The sequence below is a fragment of the Giraffa tippelskirchi genome, chromosome 7, assembly GCF_054371585.1.
Source record: "Giraffa tippelskirchi isolate mGirTip1 chromosome 7, T2T-mGirTip1v1.2.pri, whole genome shotgun sequence".
Lineage (NCBI taxonomy): Eukaryota > Metazoa > Chordata > Mammalia > Artiodactyla > Giraffidae > Giraffa > Giraffa tippelskirchi.
Genome location: NC_137281.1, coordinates 98080581 through 98104883, shown reverse-complemented (window position 1 = coordinate 98104883; position 24303 = coordinate 98080581). Strand labels below are relative to the sequence as shown.

The following is a 24303-nucleotide window of genomic DNA, read 5'->3' as shown; positions in this document are numbered from 1 at the left end:
AAGACAGCTTTTATATTTTTAGTGGTACATTGAAACAAATGTAAAGTGTAGAGTCATACCAAATCAGTTTAATGGGTCAACAGTGTTGACCCTTATCGACATCGTTTGCATATCTTAGTTCATTTTGTTTACATCATCTTCTGGCCTGGGGGCCTGCTAACATCTTGTGACTCTTTATTGATAAGGGTTGATCAGCCAGAACACTTTTGTATCTGGCACAGCAGGAAAGAATTCATCAACAGAAAGTTTCAAGGTAAAACCTGTTTTCGGTAATCTATCCTACCCCTTGAGCTTAACAGGAAAGAATGTGGTTCCATAAAGTCATAGAACAGCAAGCTGAAGGTCAGCTCTAAGTAAGAATCATCAGTTAAATCAACAATTGTCTTATTATTTGTATTAAAGCTAAACTTCTTTTTTTTTATTTTTTATAAATTTATTTATTTTAGTTGGGGGCTAATTACTTTACAATATTGTAATAGTTTTTGCCATACATTGACATGAATCAGCCATGGGTTTACACGTGTTCCCCTTCCTGGACCCCCCCCCCACCTCCCTCCCCATCCCATCCCTCTGGGTCATCCCATTGCCCCGGCCCTGAGCCCTTGTCTCATGCATCGAACATGGAATGGTGTTCTGTTTCACATATGATAATATACATGTTTCAATGCTATTCTCCCAGAACGTCCCACCCTCACCTTCTCCCTCAGAGTCCATAAAATTGTTCTATGCATCTGTGTCTCTTATTCTGTCTCGCAGATAGGGTTATCGTTACCATCTTTCAAATTCCATATATATGCATTAGTATACTGTATTGTTGTGTTACTTTCTGGCTTACTTCACTCTGTATAATGGGCTCCAGTTTCATCCATCTCAGTAGAACCGATTCAAATGTATTTTTTTTTAATGGCTGAGTAATATTCCATTGTGTATATGTACCACAGCTTCCTTATCCATTCGTCTGCTGATGGACATCTAGGTTGCTTCCATGTCCTGGCTATTGTAAACAGTGCTGCGATGAACATTGGGGTACACACGTCTCTTTCAATTCTGGTTTCCTCGGTGTGTATGCCCAGCAGTGGGATTGCTGGGTCATATGGCAGTTCTATTCCCAGTTTTTTAAGGAATCTCCACACTGTTCTCCATAGTGGCTGTACTAGTTTGCATTGCCACCAACAGTGTAAGAGGGTTCCCTTTTCTCCACACCTTCTCCAGCATTTATTGCTTGTAGACTTTTGGATAGCAGCCATTCTGACTGGTGTGAAATGATACCTCATTGTGGTTTTGATTTGCATTTCTCTAATAATGAGTGATGTTGAGCATCTTTTCATGTGTTTGTTAGCCATCTGTATGTCTTCTTTGGAGAAATGTCTGTTTAGTTCTTTGGCCCATTTTTTGATTGGGTCGTTTATTTTTCTGGAATTCAGCTGCAGAAGTTGCTTGTATATTTTTGAGATTAATTGTTTGTCTGTTGCTTCGTTTGCTATTATTTTCTCCCATTCTGAAGGCTGTCTTTTCACCTTGCTTATAGTTTCCTTTGTTGTGCAAAAGCTTTTAATTTTAATTAGGTCCCATTTGTTTATTTTTGCTTTTATTTCCAATATTCTGGGAGGTGGGTCATGGAGGATCCTGCTGTGATTTATGTCTGAGAGTGTTTTGCCTATGTTTTCCTCTAGGAGTTTTATAGTTTCTGGTCTTACGTTTAGATCTTTAATCCATTTTGAGTTTATTTTTGTGTACGGTGTTAGGAAGTGTTCTAGTTTCATTCTTTTACAAGTGGTTGACCAGTTTTCCCAGCACCACTTGTTAAAGAGGTTGTCTTTTCTCCATTGTATATTCTTGCCTCCTTTGTCGAAGATAAGGTGTCCATATGTGCGTGGGTTTATCTCTGGGCTTTCTATTTTGTTACATTGATCTATATTTCTATCTTTGTGCCAGTACCATACTGTCTTGATGACTGTGGCTTTGTAGTAGAGCCGGAAGTCGGGCAGGTTGATTCCTCCAGTTCCATTCTTCTTCCTCAAGATTGCTTTGGCTATTCGAGGTTTCTTATATTTCCATACAAATTGTGAGATGATTTGTTCTAGTTCTGTGAAAAATACCATTGGTAGCTTGATAGGGATTGCATTGAATCTATAGATTGCTTTGGGTAGTATACTCATTTTCACTATATTAATTCTTCCAATCCATGAACACGGTATATTTCTCCATCTGTTTGTGTCCTCTTTGATTTCTTTCATCAGTGTTTTATAGTTTTCTATATATAAGTCTTTTGTTTCTTTAGGTAGATATATTCCTAAGTATTTTATTCTTTTTGTTGCAATGGTGAATGGTATTGTTTCCTTAATTTCTCTTTCTGTTTTCTCATTATTGGAGTATAGGAATGCAAGGGATTTCTGTGTGTTAATTTTATATCCTGCAACTTTACTATATTCATTGATCAACTCTAGTAATTTTCTAGTAGAGTCTTTAGGGTTTTCTATGTAGAGGATCATGTCATCTGCAAACAGTGAGAGTTTTACTTCTTCTTTTCCTATCTGTATTCCTTTTATTTCTTTTTCAGCTCTGATTGCTGTGGCCAAAATTTCCAAAACTATGTTGAATAGTAGTGGTGAAAGTGGGCATCCTTGCCTTGTTCCTGACTTTAGGGGAAATGCTTTCAATTTTTCACCATTGAGGATAATGTTTGCTGTGGGTTTGTCATATATAGCTTTTATTATGTTGAGATATGTTCCTTCTATTCCTGCTTTCTGAAGGGTTTTTATCATAAATGGATGCTGAATTTTGTCAAAGGCTTTTTCTGCATCTATTGAGATAACCATATGGTTTTTTTCTTTCAATTTGTTAATGTGGTGTATTACATTGATTGATTTGCGGATGTTAAAAAATTTTCGAGAAGATAAACAAAATTGACAAGCCATTAGCCAGACTCATCAAGAAACAAAGGGAGAAGAATCAGATCAACAAAATTAGAAATGAAAATGGAGAGATCACAACAGACTCCACAGAAATACAAAGGATCATAAGAGACTACTACCAACAGCTATATGCCAATAAAATGGACAATTTGGAAGAAATGGACAAATTCTTAGAAAAATATAACTTTCCAAAACTGAACCAGGAAGAAATAGAAGATCTTAACAGACCCATCACAAGCACGGAAATCGAAACTGTAATCAGAAATCTTCCAGCAAACAAAAGCCCAGGACCAGACGGCTTCACAGTGGAATTCTACCAAAAATTTAGAGAAGAGCTAACACCTATCCTACTCAAACTCTTCCAGAAAATTGCAGAAGATGGTAAACTTCCAAACTCATTCTATGAGGCCACCATCACCCTAATTCCAAAACCAGACAAAGATGTCACAAAAAAGGAAAACTACAGGCCAATATCACTGATGAACATAGATGCAAAAATCCTTAATAAAATTCTAGCAAACAGAATCCAACATCATATTAAAAAGATCATACATCATGACCAAGTGGGCTTTATCCCAGGAATGCAAGGTTTTTTTAACATCCGCAAATCAATCAATGTAATACACCACATTAACAAATTAAAGCTAAACTTCTATTTATAAATCTCTAACTATTATGCTTTCATTATATAGGCTAAATACGTTAAGAGCAAAAACATAGTGAGTAAATATAGACTAAGTAACAGTTTCACAAAGCAATATTTCTTATATTTCCTAATAAGCCTTTTTTCCTACAAAGGGTTCTGTGCCCATTGGGGCTTTCTGTGCGGAGGCTCTCAATACTGTTTTATTGTTAAGGAGCAGTCATGCACATTAGCTCCAAAGACACAGGTATATTTATTAAACAAACCAATATGCCAGCAAGAGGAATTTGGATTAGTATACTCTATATCCTAGATCATTTTATTAGGGTGTTACCGTTCGGGGGCCTTGTCGATTGAGGTTTCAGATTGATCTATTTTAGAAGAGAATCAGGAAAAGCCTTTTGCCCAAGTCACAGAAAATAAGAAGAGGTTTATTATAGCTAACATCAGAAAGACAGATATCATCTTTAAGGTGAGTGCTGAGGCAGCCTTCCGAGAATCCCTGAGGCCTGAGAAGCCTTGCTCGATCAGTCCTTCTCCTCATGACCTTGTCATGGGTGGGATCTCGTGAGCTGGCTCCCGGCAGAATCTCCATACCATCTTCCGCAGTGGCTGTATCAATTTACATTCCCACCAACAGTGCAAGAATGTTCCCTTTTCTCCACACCCTCTCCAGCATTTATTGTTTGTAGACTTTTTGATGATGGACATTCTGACTGGTGTGAGGTGATATCTCATTGTGGTTTTGATTTGCATTTCTCTAATAATGAGCGATGTTGAGTATCTTTTCATGTGTTTGTTAGCCATCTGTATGCCTTCTTTGGAGAAATTTCTGTTTAGGTCTTTTTTCCACTTTTTGATTGGGTTGTTTGTTTTTCTGGCATTGAGTTGCATGAGCTGCTGGTATATTTTGGAAATTAATCCTTTGTCAGTTGTTTCACTTGCTATTATTTTCTCCAATTCTGAGGGTTGTCTTTTCACTTTGCTTATAGTTTCCTTTGCTGTGCAAAAGTTTTTAAGTTTAATCAGGTCCCACTTGTTTACTTTTGTTTTTATTTCTGTTACTCTAGGAGGTGGGTCATAGAGGATCTTGCTTTGATTTATGTCATTGAGTGTTCTGCCTATGTTTTCCTCTAAGAATTTTATAGTTTCTGGTCTTGCATTTAGATCTTTAATCCATTTTGAGTTTATCTTTGTGTATGGTGTTAGGAAGTGTTCTAATTTCATTCTTTTACATGTAGCTGTCCAGTTTTCCCAGCACCATTTATTGAAGAGGCTGTTTGCCCCATTGTATATTCTTGCCTCCTTTGTCAGATATAAGGTATCCATAGGTGCATGGGTTTATTTCTGGGCTTTCTATCTCATTCCATTGGTCTATATACCATAGTGTCTTGATGACTGTAGCTTTGTAGTATAATCTGAAGTCAGGAAGGTTGATTCCTCCAGCTCCATTCTTTTATCTCAAGACTGCTTTGGCTATTTGGGGTCTTTTGTGTTTCCATATGAATTGCAAAATTTTTTGTTCTAGTTTTGTGAAAAATGTCATTGGTAATTGGATAGGGATTGCATTGAATATGTAGATTACATTTGGTAGTATAGTCATTTTCACAATATTGATTCTTCCTACCCAGAAGCATGTAATATCTCTCCATCTGTTTATATCATCTTTGATTTCTTTCATTAGTGTCTTATAATTTTTTGTGTACAGTTCTTTTGTCTCCTTAGGTAAATTTATTCCTAGATATTTAATTCTTTTTGTTGCAATGGTGAATGGGATTGATTCTTTAATTTCTCTTTCTGATTTTTCATTGTCACTATATAGAAATGCAAGTGATTTCTGTCTATTGATTTTATATCCTGTAACTTTGCTAAATTCACTGATTGGCTCTAGTAATTTTCTGATACTATCTTTAGGGTTTTCTATGTACAGTATCATGTCATCTGCAAACAGTGAGAGCTTTACTTCTTCTTTTCTGATCTGGATTCCTTTTATTTATTTTTATTCTCTGATTGCTGTAGCTAGGACTTCCAGAACTATGTTGAATAATAGTGGTGAAAGTGGACACCTTTGTCTTGTTCCTGATCTTAGGGCAAATGCTTTCAGTTTTTCACCATTGAGAATAATGTTTGCTGTAGGCTTATCATGTATGGCCTTTACTATGTTGAGGTAGGTTCCTTCTATGCCCATTTTTTGAAGAGTTTGAATCATAAATGGGTGCTGAATTTTGTCAAAGGCTTTTTCTGAATCTGTTGAGATTATTGTATGGTTTTTAATCTTTCAATTTGTTAATGTAGTGTATCACATTGATTGATTTGCGTAGATTGAAGAATCCTTGCATTCCTGAAATCCAACTTGATCATGGTATATGAGCTTTTTGATGTGTTGCTGAATTCTGTTTGCTTAAATTTTGTTGAGGACTTTTGCATCTATGTTCATTAGTGATATTGGCCTGTAGTTTTCTTATTTTGTGTTGTCTTTGCCTGGTTTTGGTATCAGGGTAATGTTAGCCTCATAGAAAGAGTTTGGAAGTGTTCCTTTTTCGTTTTGAAACAGTTTTAGAAGGCTAGGCATTAGCTCTTCTCTGAATGTTTGATAGAATTCTCCTGTGAAGCCATCTGGTCCTAGACTTTTGTTTTTTGGGAGATTTTTGATCACAGCTTCAATTTCAGTGCTTGTAAGTAGCACCCTATAGTATCTTTTCTTGTACAACTTTTTTTGTTTGTTGTAGAGTTAATAATTATATTATTTTCTTTTGCTTAATTTTCTGTAATGTCTCTGAAAAACTACCTTTCCTTTCTTTTCACATAGCTTCTTGTTTTTTCAGAGTCCATAGTTATTTTTCTTTTGACTTAATTTTCGTGTATCCAGCTAAATAAATCTTTGGAACTTCTAAGCATTTATCCTATCAATATTATTTGGGGATGTGATCAAACATATCAGAGAATCTACCAGTTTTCCACCGCCCCCTCTTTTATTCCCTCCCAGAGACCTCCTTCCATATTCCTTTACCCTCTTGCTCCAGTATGGACTGATTTTTTCCTAGGGTCTGGAAATTTCATATGTTAAGCTTTTGGTTTGATGTTTGCTGAGGATAACAGTCAGTGGACCCTTTCTAAATCCTAGCAAATTGTTTACTCATTACAAGAAATTTTATATAAGCAGTTTTTGACTGTGTAGTTTAATTATCTGGTACCATATAAGGACTGCTTTCATTTTCTAGCTGTCTAGCTTTACATATTGGGTGAAGGAAATGCTGCTAGTAATGGATAAAGTAGTACATCTGGATACCTGAAATGTCTAGTGATTAAAAGTAGGATTTGCTAACATATGATACAACTCTTTTTTTTTTTTCTTTAGAAAAGCTACAACTCCTATTTTTTTTGGTCATGCACATTAACCTTAAGGTGAATTACCTGAATTTTGAATCCCGTATGATTATTAAGAATATATTCCCAGACAATTTCTTGTTGCTTTCAAACTCTTAATGGTACTTGCCACTATGAAACTTGGTTTTTGATATATGGAAGTTAAATATAATTTTAAAACATATGATATATTTTAAAAGCATGATACAAAATTCTTTTTACATGCTACTTTTTGTTAGCTACGTTAGAGGCATTACACAATTATGGGGAATTAACTATACTAGTTCCATGATAGCTCCCCACCAATACTTTGTAAATGCAGAATATTCTGTTAATTCTTACTGTGTGCTACAGATTAGACCAGTAACATTGTTTTACTTTATTGAAGTAGAAGTTAAGGTCATTACAAGTCATGATTAGGTTTTCTTATGGGGACTTCTTGTTGTCAGATAGTTCACTCCCCTGTAAAGGAGGATTAATGTTATCCTAGATAATCTAGTATGTAAATCAGGTACAGTGCTAATTCTTTAAAGAAGGAGAATTTTTTTCAGTGTCTTTCAATATATTTCAATCATGTTCCTTTCCAATCATTGTTGCAATTCAGGTGGCATGCGGTTCAGTTGAATCCTTGAAGAACACATTGCTCTATAATTTTGTTTGATTAGTTTTATTTCCTGAGAACATTACTGGAAGAGAAAAAAATGTTTTTAAATCCTTAATATCTTGTTTGAAACAGTCAACCCTGATAATGTTTACAAACAGATTAAATGATCAAATCCTCCTCCCAGAGTTCACTGATGTTGGAATGCCCCTGGCCTCTGTCTAGACCTGTAGCACTGAAGCCACTACACATTTCAGGATGCATCACCCCTTCTCCCTTTCTTTTCTGTCTTCCGTAGTATTGTCCACTGAAAGTTGTAGATAGACATAGGAGTGGGGAATCCCCAGGGGCAGGTGAATCCACCCTGTTTGCCTGAGTTAAGGAATTGGATGGTGATAGGGTTCATACCCAGAAATGGAGGAAACAGAGAAACACCAACTAGATATTGTGGCAGAATTTCTTGCTTTTTATCAAAGAAGTGGTTACTTACTACCCCGCTTGATGCCCCACCACTTAAAAAATTGAAGGGTTTTTCTAACATCTTCATTTCAACCCAAGGTATTACTAAATGTAGACAGTGTTAGTATTTAGTTTGGTGCAGTAATTTGTTTCCATCAGTGTCATGGGACTTTTCCTGGATTTTAGTATGTGTGATTGATTCTAAGCTTCTTCTTTAGGCATGTTGTACATTTCCCCTGCAATTTTGAATGGTTTAAAATGAATGATTGTACTATTTGGGTGTTTTTTGTAAAGGATTTTCTGTTACTTGCATTTATATTGTATTACTGAAAGCTTACCAAAAATGAATGTGTTTATTCATTCAACTGACTATGGAAACTTTTGGTTTGTCTCATCAGTTAGATTCAACATCACTTCTCTCTGAGGAACAGTTAAGGTGTCTTCTGGATGAATGCTCATTCAAACAAAAATCCACAGTTAGACTGTCTCCAGAAAGAGAAGAGAAAGACATTGAGGATATGATACCTGAGTTCCCCCAACTTTCTGGATCTACTCTCTCTGAGTCATTAAACTGGTCAAAAGCAAAGGTTAGAAGCACTGAGGTGGAGGACGTAAATGTGCCCAAGAATGTAGAATGTGAAACATCCAGAAGCTACTTTCTCACCAAAGCCTTGACTGGGCATCACAGGTCACCAGCTCTACTCCTCGAAGCAGAGAATGTGAAATACCTTCAGTTTTCTGAGGACAAGGTTATTAGTGATACAGAAGACTACTTTATGTCTAAGACTCTGGGCGTTGGGAGACTAAAAAGGCCCTCTTTCTTGGATGATCCACTGTATGGCGTCAATGTGAGCCTTTCATCTGAAGACCAACATGTGAAACTCAGCCCTCCAGAGAAACCCAAACCAGGTGAGGCTTGCAGAATACACTGAAAATAATCTTTACTAACCACCTTGATATAAAGGTCATATAGTTCAAAATATAGTAGGATAAGGAGGTATCCTTGAAAGTCACAGATGGGTCAATGAAGAGCATGCTAACATAAGAACATATTTATTAATGTTTATATCAGATCATTAGTGGGATTAGTACTCTTAAAAAAACCATTATTTTTAATGATAACTAAATAATGATGCCATTATTAGTTATGGTAGTTATGGTTATCCAGAAAGCAGTGTTGATTTCAGAGGAAAAGAGAAATTAGTTTGAATGGCTACAAATAATTTGAGTAGATTTGCTTAGTATTTTAACTTCCAAATATCAGTGATGAATATTTGTTCCAAGGAATGAATTCGTAGGATGCTGTGTATCACTGTGGTTTTGTTAGTTTTGGTACACAAACTTCCCCTCCCAGCTGCTTGTATATTGTCAGGGTTTTTTTTTTGATACAGTGTTGCATCTCACCAATGCTACAAAATATCAATACTACGGGCAGTTTTTTGATATAAACAAATACTCAATTATTTATGTTAGAGGTCTAACGTAGTCTATGTTATATTTGTTGAGTTTATTTAAATAGCTTCAACTTTTCCTCTCATGTAGATTAAAATATATTGCCTATTAAATCTACACCTATTACTTATTAAATCTATAATTTATTAATTCTGAACTAAATCCTTAGCCCTGTATTTCTAACTGCCCTCTGGCTATGAACTCAAACTAATTTCCTCATCCTTCCCTCTCAACTCAGATTTTCCTCTTGACTTCCATTTCTTCAGTCACCCAGGCTGAAAATGTGAGTCATCATTGATTCTTCCCTTTCCCTTGCTTCCCACTTCCAGTCTTCAAATCTTGTTTGTTCTGCTTCTGCGATGTCTCTCATGTCCATCACTCCCTTGCTGTTCCTACCCTCTCAGCTAGATCAATGCAGTAATCTGATCAGGCATCCCTGCTCTACTGTCTCTTCTCTTGCCATTGTCAACCACCTAAACTAATTCCCCCAAAGTACAGCTTTGATGAACATACTCTGCAGCTCAAAAAGCTTCTATGGCTCTCCTATGTCTGTTGAATGAAATTTGAATTCCTTCACTTGCTGTTCAAGGCCGTCAGAATCTGACCTGAAGTTCTCTTCATAATCAGTCTCTATGTAGTGCCTTAAATGTTATTCAGGTTATAGCTAATTTGGGCTCAGGATGTACAGTGCTCTCTATGTTGGTCAAGACTATTTCTTCTCAGGAATGTTCAGGTATACCTTCAATGGTAGTTGAATTCTAACCCCATCCTGTCTAAATGTAACCTTCCCTGCTCCTCTCTTTTAAAAGTTTTACTTCTCTTCTGAATGTCCAAGGGTATTAGTCCCCTATGACATCATTTTACACAGTCTCACATTGTTATGCACACACACCCATATACTCTTCCTTAAAACTATGTAACCTGTTTGAGGACAGAGGTCCTATCTTCTGATTCATTGTTACATCTTCTCTGATATCCAAAGTGCTGCCTTGAATCAAGTGCCTGTTTAATAAATAAAGGAATTTAAATTATCCAGTTTTAGACATGTGAGTCTGTGCTAGGTTGCTTCAGTCATGTCCCACTCTTTGAGACCCTATAGACTGTAGCTCATCAGGCTCCAGGGATTCTCCAGGCAAGAATACTGGAGTAGGTTGCTGTATCCTCCTCCAGGGGATCTTCCCAACCCAGGGATCAAACTCACGTCTCTTACATCTTGTGCATTGACAGGCAGGTTCTTTACCATTAGCACCATCTGGGAAGCCCCAGTTTTAGAATAATACACTGAAAATGCGGTTCACATTTATTCTTTGCATTATGAATGAAAGCAGGTGGTATTGCTTAAGAATTACGCAAGCCTGACATTCTGTATAAAGATTTGGAACTTTTTTCTTTTTTTTTTAGTGAAATTCCACAAGCTATACTCTTTTTACCTCACAGCAGAGTTTACTTACAACAGGTAATTCAATTAAGTGAGTGTGGTCTGTCTTCTTCCGCCAACCATCTTCACTTAACAAATAGACTGTAAAAACTTTGTTCTACTTTAAGATTGCAGTGTAGTTTTCTTTTTGGAAAAAAAGTTTTTATTAGGAAGAAAGTATCTGCATTTCTTTTTTGTCTACTGTAATCAAAACTTATTCAGTTGGGTATGATGATTTATTGTGTATGGGGTCTCATTCTCATGGAGTCAGTATGTGGGGGTTGAGAAGAGCATTTTACTGAGATATGACATTACTTCCATGTGAATGTCAGTCACAGTGATGTATATCTGTCACCAAGTAGAGCATGAAAATATGAATGAACTAGAATTTAATGTGACTTAATGGAAAGAAGCTATGGTGATTTACCTTTAACTTCTGAAAACATGCCTCTGATGGCTCTAGATATTCCCAGTGTTTGACTAAAACAACTCTGTGATTATGGAGGTTTAAGATAGCATAGATGTGAATATATGAACCATATTTTACTTTCTGTTTATTACATGATAAACTTTAAGGAATAAATCCTACATTATTATTTTGGATGCTTGTCAGCCTATCCGAAGCTGGGAGTTTTTCTTTTACTAACCTCAACATTTACAATCATTAAAATAACTTGCTAATCAATTTATTCTAAAATACCAAATTGGACATTATGTGATTTATGCAAAAGTGAACCCCAAAACTAAATGCTAGACCAGTTTTACTGGCAAAAAGCCTTTTAAAGATGTAATTATAATGAGAAATTACAGTGTATTCAGCTGTTATTTCATATTCCCTCTTTCTCAGGAAACAGAAATCTGTGAATATATGATTCAGATGAGATTTCTGTAAGTAGACAGGAAGAAAATAAAAAGAATCATTCATTTTCTCTTTAAGTAGCAAATATATTGTTTTCTTTTCCTACATGAACTGAGATCTGTTATGAATTTTAAAATTCTGCTTCTAAAAGATCGAGTCAGATAAAACTTCAGTTCAGTCGCTCAAGTTGTGTCCGACTCTTTGCAATCCCAGGAACCGCAGCATGCCAGGCCTCCCTGTCCATCACCAACTCCCAGAGTTTCCCAAACTCATGTCCACTGAGTCGATGATGCCATCCAACCATCTCATCCTCTGTAGTCCCCTTCTCCTCCTGCCCTCAATCTTTCCCAGCATCAAGGTCTTTTCAAATGAGTCAGCTCTTCGTATAAGGTGGCCAAAGTATTGGAGTTTCAGCTTCAACATCAGTCCTTCCAATGAACACCCAGGACTGATCTCCTTTAGGATGGACTAGTTGGATCTCCTTGCAGTCCCAGGGATTCTCAAGAGTCTTCTCCAACACCACAGTTCAAAAGCATCGGGGTCCAAATCTAATGACACTGAGGACCAATTTCAATTGTGGTATTGAAGATAAAGATTTGCTTCACAGATGTATTAGAAGTTTCCAGTGTGAAGTACCTCATTTTGGGGGAAGTGTAGTTGATTTACAATATTGGTTTCAGGTGTATAGCATAGTGATTCAATATTTTTGCATATTATACTCTATTAGTAGTTATTACAAGATAATGTCTAGAATTCCCTGTGCTACACAATATATTTTTGTTGCTTATCTATTTTACACATAGTAGTTTGTCATTCTTTTTATGGCTGAGTAATATCCCATTATGGGTAGGTGGGTAGATAGAGAGATATGTCACTTCTTATGCATTTGCCTGTTGATGGTCCCTTGGATTGCATCCATATCTTGGCTATTGTAAATAGTACTGTTAAGAACTTTGGGATACATGTGTTTTTTTGAATTAGTCTTTTCATCTTTTTTTTCTTGAGTATAGAACCAGGAGTGGAATTGCTGGGTCATATGGTAGTTCTCTTTTTAGTTTTTTGAGGAAACTACATACTATTTTCCATGGTGGCTGTACTAATTTACATTCCCACAGACAGTGTACAAGGGTCCCTTTATTCCACATCCTCTCTAACATTTGTTATTTGTAGACTTTTTGATGATAGCCATTCTGACAGTTGTGAGGTGATATCGCATTTTATTTTGATTTGCATTTCTCTGATAATTACAGTGTTGAATATCTTTTTTATGTGCCTGTTAGTCATCTGCATGTCCTCTTTGGAAAAATGTCTTTTCAGATCTTCTGTTCATTTTTTGATTGGGTTGTTTTTTTGACATTGAGTTGTATTAACTGTTTATATATTTTGGATATTAAACCCTTGTTAGTCATATCATTTGCAAATATTTTCTCCTATTCTGCAGGTTGTCTTTTTGTTTCATTGATGGCTTCTATTGTTGTGCAAAAGCTTTGGAGTTAAGTAAGGTTCTATTTGTTTATTTTTGCTTTTATTTCTTTTGCCTTAGGCTACAGACTAAAAAAAGTTACTACAATTTAAGTCAAAAAATGTTATGCCTATTTTGTCTTCTAAGAGTTTTATGGTTTCAGTTCTTACATTTATGTCTTTAATCTGTTTTGAGTTTATTTTTATATATGTTGTGAGGAAATGTTGTAACCTTATTCTTTTACATATAGTTGCCCAATTTTCCCAGCACTACTTATTAAAGAGAGATTTTTTTCTCCATTGCATATTCTTGCCTTCTTTGTCATAGATGAATCAACCATAGGTGCATTGGTTTATTTCTGGGCTCTCTGTTCTATTTCACTGATCTACATGCCTGTTTTTCTGCCAGTACCATGCTGTTTTGATTTCTGCAGATTTGTGGTATAGTTTAAAGTCTAAAAGAGTTATACATCCAACTTTGTCCTTCTTTTTTCTCACAATTGCTTTGGCAATTTGGGGTCTTTTGTGGTTCCGTACGAATTTTAGGATTATTTGTTCTAGTTCTGTGGAAAATGTCATGGGTATTTTGATAGGCATTACATTAAATCTGTAGATTGCTTAGGATAGTATGGCCATTTTAACAATATTAGTTCTTCCAATCCAAGAGCACAGGATATTTTTCCATTTCTGTGTATCATCTTCAATTTCTTATATAAATGTTTTATAGTTTTCAGAGTATAGGTCTTCTACCTCCTTGATTAAGTTAATTCCTATGTATTTTATTCTTTTTGATGTGATTTTTAAAAGAGATTAATTTTAAAAGGGAAAATTTTCTTTTTCTGATAGTATTATTGGTGTGTGGAAAAACAATAGACTTCTGTGTATTAATCTTATATCCTATTCCCTTGTTGAATTTATTTATTAATTCTAATGGGTTTTAGGTGGAGAATTTAGAGTTTTCTATATAAAGTATCATGTCATCTACAAATATGACAGTTTTACTTCTTCCCTTCCCTTTTGTTAGCTTTATAAAAAACCATCTCTTGGTTTCATTGATCTTTTCTAATTTTTTGTCCCTGTTTATTTCCTCTTTGATCTTTATTATCTCCTCCTTTCTGAGCTGACTCTTCTCCCTTTAAGTGTGTGTGTTTTCCCTCTCCCTGTTCAGAACTCTTGCCCCAGAGAAGGGGGCTGCTGAAATAAGTAAGGTCCATGCACAGACAGAAGTCTGATGTGCTACTTATGGAGGCAACCATGTCTTTGCTCAGATGCAGGCTTGAGTGCTAGTCACCTTTGTCCCTCACAACTGATCACTGCCCCCAGCTTCTACCGCCCCTGCCCTGTGGTGAAACCATTCTACAGGGCTGACTGGTGCCCACGTGGACTCTTGATGTGTATCAGGAGGTGAGTTGTGTGTGGAGCAATTGCTGTCAGAGATCTGGGCGGCTTCTGAGATTCCACTTGAGTAAATGCCAACAATGGCAACTGCCACCCCACCCAGACTCCACCTCAGGACTGGATAACCTCTGTGTCCTACAGTTGAGTCGTTTCTTGGTCATGGGCACCTCAGATTCAGTGCCATGGTGTGGCATGGGGTGAGCAGACTGGATCTTCGGCTGGGGCACATGGCAAGCAGGTGTGGAAAACCAGCTGCTCCTAGAGCAAATGTCTCTCTGTCCTGCCTTAGGCCTAGCCAGTGTATATGCACTCCTTACACGAACAGTCTAAGCTTCCCATAACCCTTCTAATTGTTCCAGAGGTCCTCCAACAAGCCAAGGGGCTTATCTCCCCTGTGTAAGACCCCAGACTGGAGCACCCAATCTATTGCTTGAACTGCTCACTCCCCAGGGCAGATGTCTGCTTGAGTAATCTCCATTTTCATCTGAATCCTCTCCCTGGGGCATAGATCCTGTCCCGATTGCTTTTCTTCCCTTCCTAATTCTGTGTGTATCTTTCTTACAGCCTTGGCTGTATAAGAGTCCTTCTGTCAGTTTGTTTTCAGAGAGAACTGTTTCACATTAGATGTGTTTTTGATGTATTTGTGGGAGAAGGTGAGCTTCATGTCCTTTCACTCTGCCACCTTGATTGCCCCCTCCTGAAATACTTCATTTTTAATTTTGTGCTTTAAGCTTAGTGGTAACTACTGTTATTTGAGTTTTTGGATACAAAGGTCCAGTAAATTCAGTGTTACACTCACTTACTGTTGGGGTTTCAGAAGACCGATAAATAGCGTCTTCTCTTCCCCACTCCTGTCAAACCAACTGAGAGATGTTTAGATTCTGACGAATGAAGATTAGGAGGTTGGCTTTATTGCTGATGAAAAGTAGGGGATTGATGTCACTTGGGTAGGCAGCCAAATGGTCTTCTTGATGTTATGCCCTCAAGATAAACCTACATACTCACTCTGGCAGAGGTGAAAATCATCAAGCCTCACCCATGGAGACCTGTCCATGTGGATCAGTAGTACAGAGGAGCAAAGGGCACCCTGGCAGGGAATGGTGACCTCCTTGGAGAGAGGATTGAGTTGAGCATGCTGTTTCTTCCCCTAGACTCACCAGTCAGATAACTGACTGTTCTTTCCCATGGTGGGGGTGAAGCTGGATGCATGCCCACTGAAAGTTCCCCCACATGGAAGTGTGAGAGGAGTAAGTGGTCTTTGATCACATCAACCACGGAGACATTGCCAGGTACACTAGTACTGCAGGTCTGTGGTTAGTCTAGTACTTAATCAAAGCTTCTTATGCTGAATTGATTTCTAGATAATCAAAAAGGCATCTATGCATGTATTTTTTTTTTGTAATCAAGCGCTTGAGCTGCTTATCAACAAATTCATGTAACTAAGAGGGAAATATGATTGACAAATAACAAAGATAGAGTAAGGCATAAAGGGACACAAAGTCAATCGAAAAAAGGGGGACAAGACTACACTAATTTTTCAAGGAAAACAGTGGAATTTCCTATAGGACCCATTTATTGAATAATGTTTTGTAAAATTTCTATAACAAATGTAACAGTGAATCAGATATGGTTATTTTTAACATAAAACCATTAAATGAAAACTAAGGAGACCAACAGTCTTGGTTTTCTCAGGAGTGCCTTGATTTTACACTCAATGTCCTTTGTCTTGGGTAACCCTCAGTCTCTGGCAAACTTGGATGGTTGGTCACTCTAAATTGAAACTGAGAACATAAAACCAAGGAGAAAATTAATTACCCAAAGGATAAAGTTAACAGAGTCCAGCTAAGTAGCAGGATTCAAGGCTAGAATGTAGATGAGCAGAGATGCCTGGCTCAACCACCCACCAGCATGATCTGGTTTAGGGGTTAGGAACATGGGCTGTGAGTGAGTCAGACCTGGGTTTGAATCCTTGTTTGACTTTTAGCAGATTATCTTGCACAAGTTACTTAATCTCTCTCTCCTCTCTACCTTGGTTCCCTTATCTATAAGACAATATGGCTTTAATACTTATCCTCTAGGATTGTAATAAGAATCAAACGAGAAAATTCACATAAAATGATTAGTGCAGTGATTGGATTTGGCTGGCCTACATAGTACTTAACATTTCATCAGATTTCTCATAAAAGCCTAGACTTCTGACTTTTCTAGCAAATCAGCAGGTCTTACACTTGGGGAGGAGAGCAGAATAGCAGATGTTTAGGAGCATGTACTCTGCTGGAAAACGTGGCCCCATCTGGCCCTCTCTACTTCATGTGCTTGACCCTTTGGGGCCATATGATATCCATCCCACATTATAAGCCTTTGTTGCTTAGAATATTGTCCAATCATTGGAGCATCATTAGAAGTTCAGGGCCTAAGGCACCACCCCAAGCCTACTGAACCAAAATTTGCACTTTAATAAGCTCCCCTGTGATAATGACAGTGAAGTTTGAGAAGCACTGTTACAAACCACTAGAGCATTATTCCTAACCAGGATGAATGTAGAGACCATCTGGGAATTTTTTTGCTTGTCTGTTTTACAGCTATGTCCAAGGCCCTAGCCACACTTATTGAAATCAGGCTCCCTGGTGTGGAGTGTTCAATCTGTCAAATTAATGCAAGTCACAAGATTTTGCTGTACATATTTGAGAAATATGGCATTCAGTTTATATGTAAGAAAACTAATTGCATAATCCTATTAGGGTCCTCAGAACAAGTTCTCAGTTGAGTTCAGTTCAGTTGCTCAGTCATGTCCGACTCTTTGCAACCTCATGAATCACAGCACGCCAGGCCTCCCTGTCCATCACCAACTCCCAGAGTCCACCCAAACCTATGTCCATTGAGTCAGTGATGCCATCCAGCCATCTCATCCTCTGTTGTCTCCTTCTCCTCCTGCCCCCAATCGTTCCCAGCATTAGGGTCTTTTCCAATGAGTCAACTCTTCACATGAGGTGGCCAAAGTATTGGAGTTTCAGCTTCGACATAAGTCCTTCCAATGAATGCCCAGGACTGACCTCCTTTAGGATGGACTGGTTGGATATTCTTGCAGTCTAAGGGACTCTCAAGGGTCTTCTCCAACACCACAGTTTAAAAGCATCAATTCTTCGGCACTCAGCTTTCTTCCGGAGAAGGGAATGGATGGCACCCCACTCCAGTACTCTTGCCTGGAAAAACCCATGGACGGAGGAGTCTGGTAGGCTACAGTCCATGGGGTCGCTAAGAGTCAGACATGACTGAGCAGCTTCACTTTCACTTTTCCGGTTCATGCACTGGAGAAGGAAATGGCAGCCCACTCCAGTATTCTTGCCTAGAGAATCCCAGGGATGGCAGAGCCTGGTGGGCTGCCATCTATGGGGTTGCACAGAGTCGGACACGACTGAAGCGACTTAGCAGCAGCAGCAGCAGCAGCTTTCTTCACCGTCCAACTCTCACATCCATACATGACTACTGGGAAAACCATAGCCTTGACTAGATGGACATTTGTTGGCAAAGTAATGTCTCTGCTTTTAAATATGCTGTCTAGGTTGGTCATAACTTTCCTTCCGAGGAGTAAGCGTCTTTTAATTTCATGGCTGCAATCACCATCAGCAGTGACTTTGGAGCCCCCCCCAAAAAATTCTGACACAGTTTCCACTGTTTCCCTATCTGTTTCCCATGAAGTGATGGGACCAGATGCCATGATCTTAGTTGTCTGAATGTTGAACTTTAGGCCAACTTTTTCACTCTCCTCTTTCACTTTCATCAAGAGGCTCTTGAGTTCTTCTTCACTTTCTGCCATAAGGGTGGTGTCATCTGCATATCTGAGGTTATTGATATTTCTCCCAGCAATCTTGATTCCAGCTTGTGTTTCTTCCAGCCCAGCATTTCTCATGATGTACTCTGCATATAAGTTAAATAAGCAGGATGACAATATACAGCCTTGACGTACTCCTTTTCCTATTTGGAACCAGTCTGTTGTTCCATGTCCAGTTCTAACTGTTGCTTCCTGACCTGCATACAGGTTTCTCAAGAGACAGGTCAGGTGGTCTGGTATTCCCATCTCTTTCAAAATTTTCCACAGTTTATTGTGATCCACACAGTCAAAGGCTTTGGCATAGTCAGTAAAGCAGAAATAGATGTTTTTCTGGAACTCTCTTGCTTTTTCAGTGATCCAGTGGATGTTTGCAATTTGATCTCTGGTTCCTCTGCCTTTTCTAAAACCCGCTTGAACATCTGGAAGTTCACGGTTCACGTATTGCTGAAGTCTGGCTTGGAGAATTTTGAGCATTACTTTTCTAGCATGTGAGATGAGTGCAATTGTGCGGTAGTTCGAACATTCTTTAGCATTGCCTTTCTTTGGGATTGGAATGAAAACTGACCTTTTCTTGTCCTGTGGCCACTGCTGAGTTTTCCAAATTTGCTGGCATATCGAGTGCAGCACTTTCCCAGCATCATCTTTCAGGATTTGGAATAGCTCAACTGGAATTCCATCACCTCCACTAGCTTTGTTCGTAGTGATGCTCCCTAAGGCCCACTTGACTTCACATTCCAGGATGTCTGGCTCTAGGTGAGTGATCACACCATCGTGATTATCTGGGTTCGTATTTGATGAATTTATTTTTTCAAGTTATTCTCAACTAATTTTCTTTTTTTCCTTAATATGTATTTTGTTGAAGTATAGTTGATTTACAGTGTTTCAGGTGCATAGCAGGGTGATTCAGTTATACATATACACATATTATTTTTGAAATTATTTTTCATTATAATTTATTAAAAAAATATTGACTATAGTTCCCTAATTCAGTTCTTCTTGGGGTAGACTTTTCATAGAATTATTTCCCCCCTGATTATTTTCTCTACCATAAAATAACACTTTCTCTACTGTTTTATTTAGTAGTATAAAATGAACAATGGCGTGTTGGAGAGTTTTGATACTGAATTGTAATGAACTTATCACTTTATCAAGTATTGGGAACTTCTGATTCCAGTGCGTCATTCAAATTGAGTAAAATGAAAACAGGAAAGAGTTACTGAAGATCATGACTGTAGACTAGATTTATGGACCAGCAGTATTGGCATCCCTTGGGAGCTTGTTAGAGCTGCAGAGCCCCAGACCTACTGTGTCAGATTCTGCATTTTAACAAGATTCCCCCCAGCAGGTGCATGCACACTGAAGTGTGAGAAAATCTGAATTAGATGGTTTACTAGTCACTCTATTTTAGGAATATAAAAAAAATAGCAGCCTGTGTGGTGGTGATGAAAATAATATCAGAAAGCATCTTGTTTTCCTGTCAGCTCAAGCCCTGCTTTATCATCTTGAATTTCATTTTAATGAAGACACTATCTTTTCCTTCTCATTTTAATGAAGACACTACCTTCTCCAGATGGTCCTCTTACCTCCCCAGCCATCCCACTTTTCCTTCTTGTGTGTAACTTTCCTCTTCACCACTGAGAGCAAGCAAGTCCTATTCTTTAGTTGTCTACTACTTTTTCATGGCTAGTATTTTATTTGGAGACATACCTAGCTGGTATGGGATCATCTGTGCTTTGTTTACTTTTGATTTTCAGACCTCTCTCTTTGGCATCTGCCTCAGGTCTGCCTGGCATGTAAAGCTATAGTGAGTCCATCCCTTAGACAGTGCTTCTTATCTCTGACTGCCCATTAGAATCATCAGGTGAGATTTAACAACAGTTTTATGCCTTGTTTCCATTCCAGAATTAAATCAATTTCTAGGGGTTGGCTCTGGGCATCTGTGTATTTTAAAGCCAGTTTCTGAGGTTGGGGTCTGGGTGATTCTGTTGTTTAGTTATGACTAAAACCACTGCTCCAGGGTTCCATCGTATTCACTCAGTAAGGATGCTGTTCGTAGGTTATCAGGTGAGTAGGGCATGATCACTGCTCTGAATTATTTCATAGGATATTGATGAAGGCAGGCACTTAAGCAGACAATCTCAGCATATGGGACCAAGTATAAGAGCTTCTGGACAAAGTATTTGGCAACACTAGAGGGAATGATGAACGACTGGAGAGATGGGGAGGTGCCATTTGAACTGAACTTCTGAGGATGAGTGGTCACTTACTGGGTGGGTGAGAAGGAGAGCACTCCAGATGGAAGGACTAGCACTTATGAAAACGTGGTGCCGAGATCTTATCATTCCTCATCTCACACATGAGATACTGAGGTGCACTCCTCATACATCCCACCTTTCTCTCCATGCTAATATTTCTTGTCCATGCATTGACAATGTCACTACATTTCTTATTGTACTCTGAAACTCCAAATCATTTGTTGTTAAATATTAGATTGATTTTTAAAATAACAGCTTTATCGACATCTACTCTAAACACCTGTGTTAGTTTCCTACAGTTGCCACAACACATGATCACAACAAAAATTTATCATCTCATAGTTCTGGAGGCCGAAGTCTGAAGTCAAGATGTCAGCAAGGCCACACTCTGCCTGGAGGCTCTATGGAAGGATGCTTCCTTGCTTCTTCCACTTTCTCAAGCTGTTGACATTCTTTGGCTTCTTTGCTTTGTGGCCATATCACTCCAGTCTCTGACTCTGTCTTCACATTGTCATTCTCTCTCTGCATGTGTCTCAAATCTCCCTCTGCTTTTCTCTTGTAAGGACATTTATCATTAATTTAAGTCCCACCTGTATAATACAGGATGCTCTTGTCTCAAGATCCTTACTTAATTATATCTGTAAAGACGCTTTTCCCAAATGAGATGACTTTCATAGGTATCAGGGATCAGGATGTGGATATAACATTTTTGGGGTTACCTTTCAACAATACCATACAATTCGGTGGGTTTTAGAATGTTCACAGAATTTTGCATTCATCACCACTATCAATTGTACAATATTTTCCTTATCCTAGAGAAAAATACTGTACCCACTCACAGTCACTGCCCATTTTCCCCCAACTCCCAGCCCTAGGTGATCACTAACCTACTTTATGACTCTATGAAAACGCCTAGTCTGGACACCTCATATAAATAGAATCATACAATATGTGGCCTTTTGTGTCCGACCCCTTACTTATTATAATGTTTTCAACATTGATTCGTGTTGTGGCCTGTATCAGTACTTTACTCTTTTATTATTGAATAATATTCTTTTGTGTGAATTTACCACATTTTCTTTATCCATTCATTAACTGATGGACATTTGAGTTGTTTCTACTTTTTGGCTGTTATATGTAATTCTGCTATTAATCTTGGTGTGCAGGTTTTTGGGTAGATACATATTTTCATTTGGGGCTTCTGTGATAGCTCATCCATCAGTAAAAAAAAAGAAAAAGTCTGCCTGCAATGCAGGAGACACAGGAGATTGTGGGTTCAATCCCTGGGTCGGGAAGATCCCCTGGAGGAGGAAATAGCAACCCACTCTAGTATTCTTGCTTGAAAAATCCCATGGACAGAGGAACCTGGTGGATTATAGTCCACGGGGTCACAAAGAGTCAGACATGACGGAAGGATTGAGCTCAAACATGTTTTCATTTCTCTAGGGGATATACCTAGGAGTAGAATTGCTGGGTTTATGGTAACCTTTTGAGCAACTGTCAGACGTTTCCCAAGTCAGCTGCTTCATTTACATTCCTACCTGCGGGTTCCAGTTTCTCCTGATTCTCTTTTATTGTCTTTTATTTGATGCCATTGTCAATTCTGCCTTATATGAAAAACTTCTTACTAAGATTAGAAGAATATTTACATTCCATCTTGGTTAGTGTCACAATTTGTTTCTAACATTGAAGAAATGAAAGGCGATCGGTTCTTATCTACCCTAACTGTCACATTTACTTTTTGTTTCACCCAGCTTCCTGGAATCTTAGTACAAAGCAAATAATAATGATAATAATATTTTTTTGATGCCTGTTTCCAAATTCATAACCATTTTAGTTCAAAACCCAAAAAACTCTTCCATAGCTGTAAGCTCAATGAAGGCAAGCCCCTTATCTTTCACTTTTTCTTGTAAATTTTGTGTACAACTTGTGGTGACTGTGCACTTCAGTTCAGTCGCTCAATCGTGTCCAACTCTTTGCAACCCCATGGACTGCAGCATACCAGGCTTCCCGGTCCTTCATGTTCTTCGAGTCAGTGATGCCATCCAACCATCTCATCCTCTGTCGTCCCTTTCTCCTGCCTTCAATCTTTCCTAACATCAGGGTCTTTTCCAGTGAGTCAGCTCTTCGCACCAGGTGGCCAAAGTATTGGAGCTTCAGCGTCAGCATCAGTCCTTCCAATGAATATTCAGGGCTGATTTCCTTTAGGATTGACTGGTTGGATGTCCTTGCTGTCCAAGGGACTCTCAAGAGTCTTCTCCAGCACCACAGTTCAAAAGCATCAATTCTTCGGTGCTCAGCCTTCTTTATGGTCCAGCTCTCACCTCCACACATGACTACTGGAAAAACCATAGCTTTGACTAGATGGACCTTTGTTGGCAAAGTAATGCTGTCTAGGTTGGTCATAGCTTTTCTTCCAAGGAGCAAGTGTCTTTTAATTTCATGACTGCAGTCACTATCTACAGTGATTTTGGATATTTTGAATATTGATTTTAATATTCAATCAATATTAAATAAATTGTTGCACAGTGGTGATTGTATGATAAATATTAAATGAGAATGTGACTCATCTTATGTGTAAAAGGATTTAATGTTTATAAAACGTAGGCTGATAATTTTTCTTAATTATGCATAGATATCTGACAAATTTGGTTATTCTTTTTAATGTGCAGATGAACAGGAGACTGAAGATGTGACAGAAGAATGTAAAGAATCTTAAGCACTGACTTGCTGGGTTGTGCTTTTAAGAGAGTTGGTAAATTAAGCTAAACCACATTTTTTCCAAATTCTTTTAATTCAGTGACTGCATTATAGAGACCATTCCTCAAATGACGATTTTAATGTTTAGATTCTCTCTTTCTGGGATCACATTTTTTTTATATTTTTGAGACTTGTGGTAAATTGCTCACTGGTTTTTCCTCATTGAAATTCCCAGGAAAACTGTTTTTTATTGCATTATAGAAGCCAACATTTTATGTATGTGTGCTATGGTAAAACTAGTTGAAGTTTTATGTTTGTTTTGCATTTGATATTACACATTACTACTTTATTGGGGTTTAGACAGGTTTGTTGACCATGACTTGTAGTTTTACCCCGATTTCCCTTCTTTCCTCCTCTCTAATGCCTGTTAAGTCTGTGAAGAGAAATGAATTTTCTCAACAAAACAATGTTAGGCTATCCTTGCTGTCTTATTAGTAGTGGTACTTTTCATAAGCAGAAGTTTGACTGAATTATTTCATATATGAGATTTAGTTTGCTATCTTCTTTCAGAGTTTCCCTTTTAGAATTCAGCAAATAAAGATCAGCTAGCTTTAAAAAAGCTGTATTACTATTTTAAGAGAGAGGGTTTGTTAGTTACAAGTCAGTAACCTGAATTTATGAGAATGTTTTATGTCTTTTCCGAACCCATGTGCTTCTGGTATTTGATTGATATGTATGTGTGTGTGTGAGAGAGAGAAAGAGAGAGGGAGAGGGAGGGAGAGAAGAGGAGAGGGAGATAGAAGGCGAGGAGATAGTTTAATGGCTTTGTAGTATATTTCTCCAAATGGTATATGGGGCATAGTGGACCTTCATGTTACAAAAGTTTAACAGAAGGGTAGGAAAACAGAATGATTAAGTAATTATGTTTACCCTTGAAAGGAATGA

The 24303-nt window shown here is 37.9% G+C and overlaps 1 protein-coding gene across 1 annotated transcript in view; it reads left to right on the top strand.

The window, feature by feature from the left end:
• Positions 1–23977, top strand: part of FSIP1 (fibrous sheath interacting protein 1) — a 201463-nt gene extending 177486 nt beyond the window's left edge. The window contains exons 11-12 of the mRNA XM_081507144.1: positions 8383–8893; positions 23331–23977. Coding sequence (XP_081363270.1) covers positions 8383–8893; positions 23331–23377 — 558 coding nt within the window. The 3' untranslated portion in view covers positions 23378–23977. The remainder of the gene's footprint in view (positions 1–8382; positions 8894–23330) is intronic.
• Positions 23978–24303: the final 326 nt, after the last annotated feature.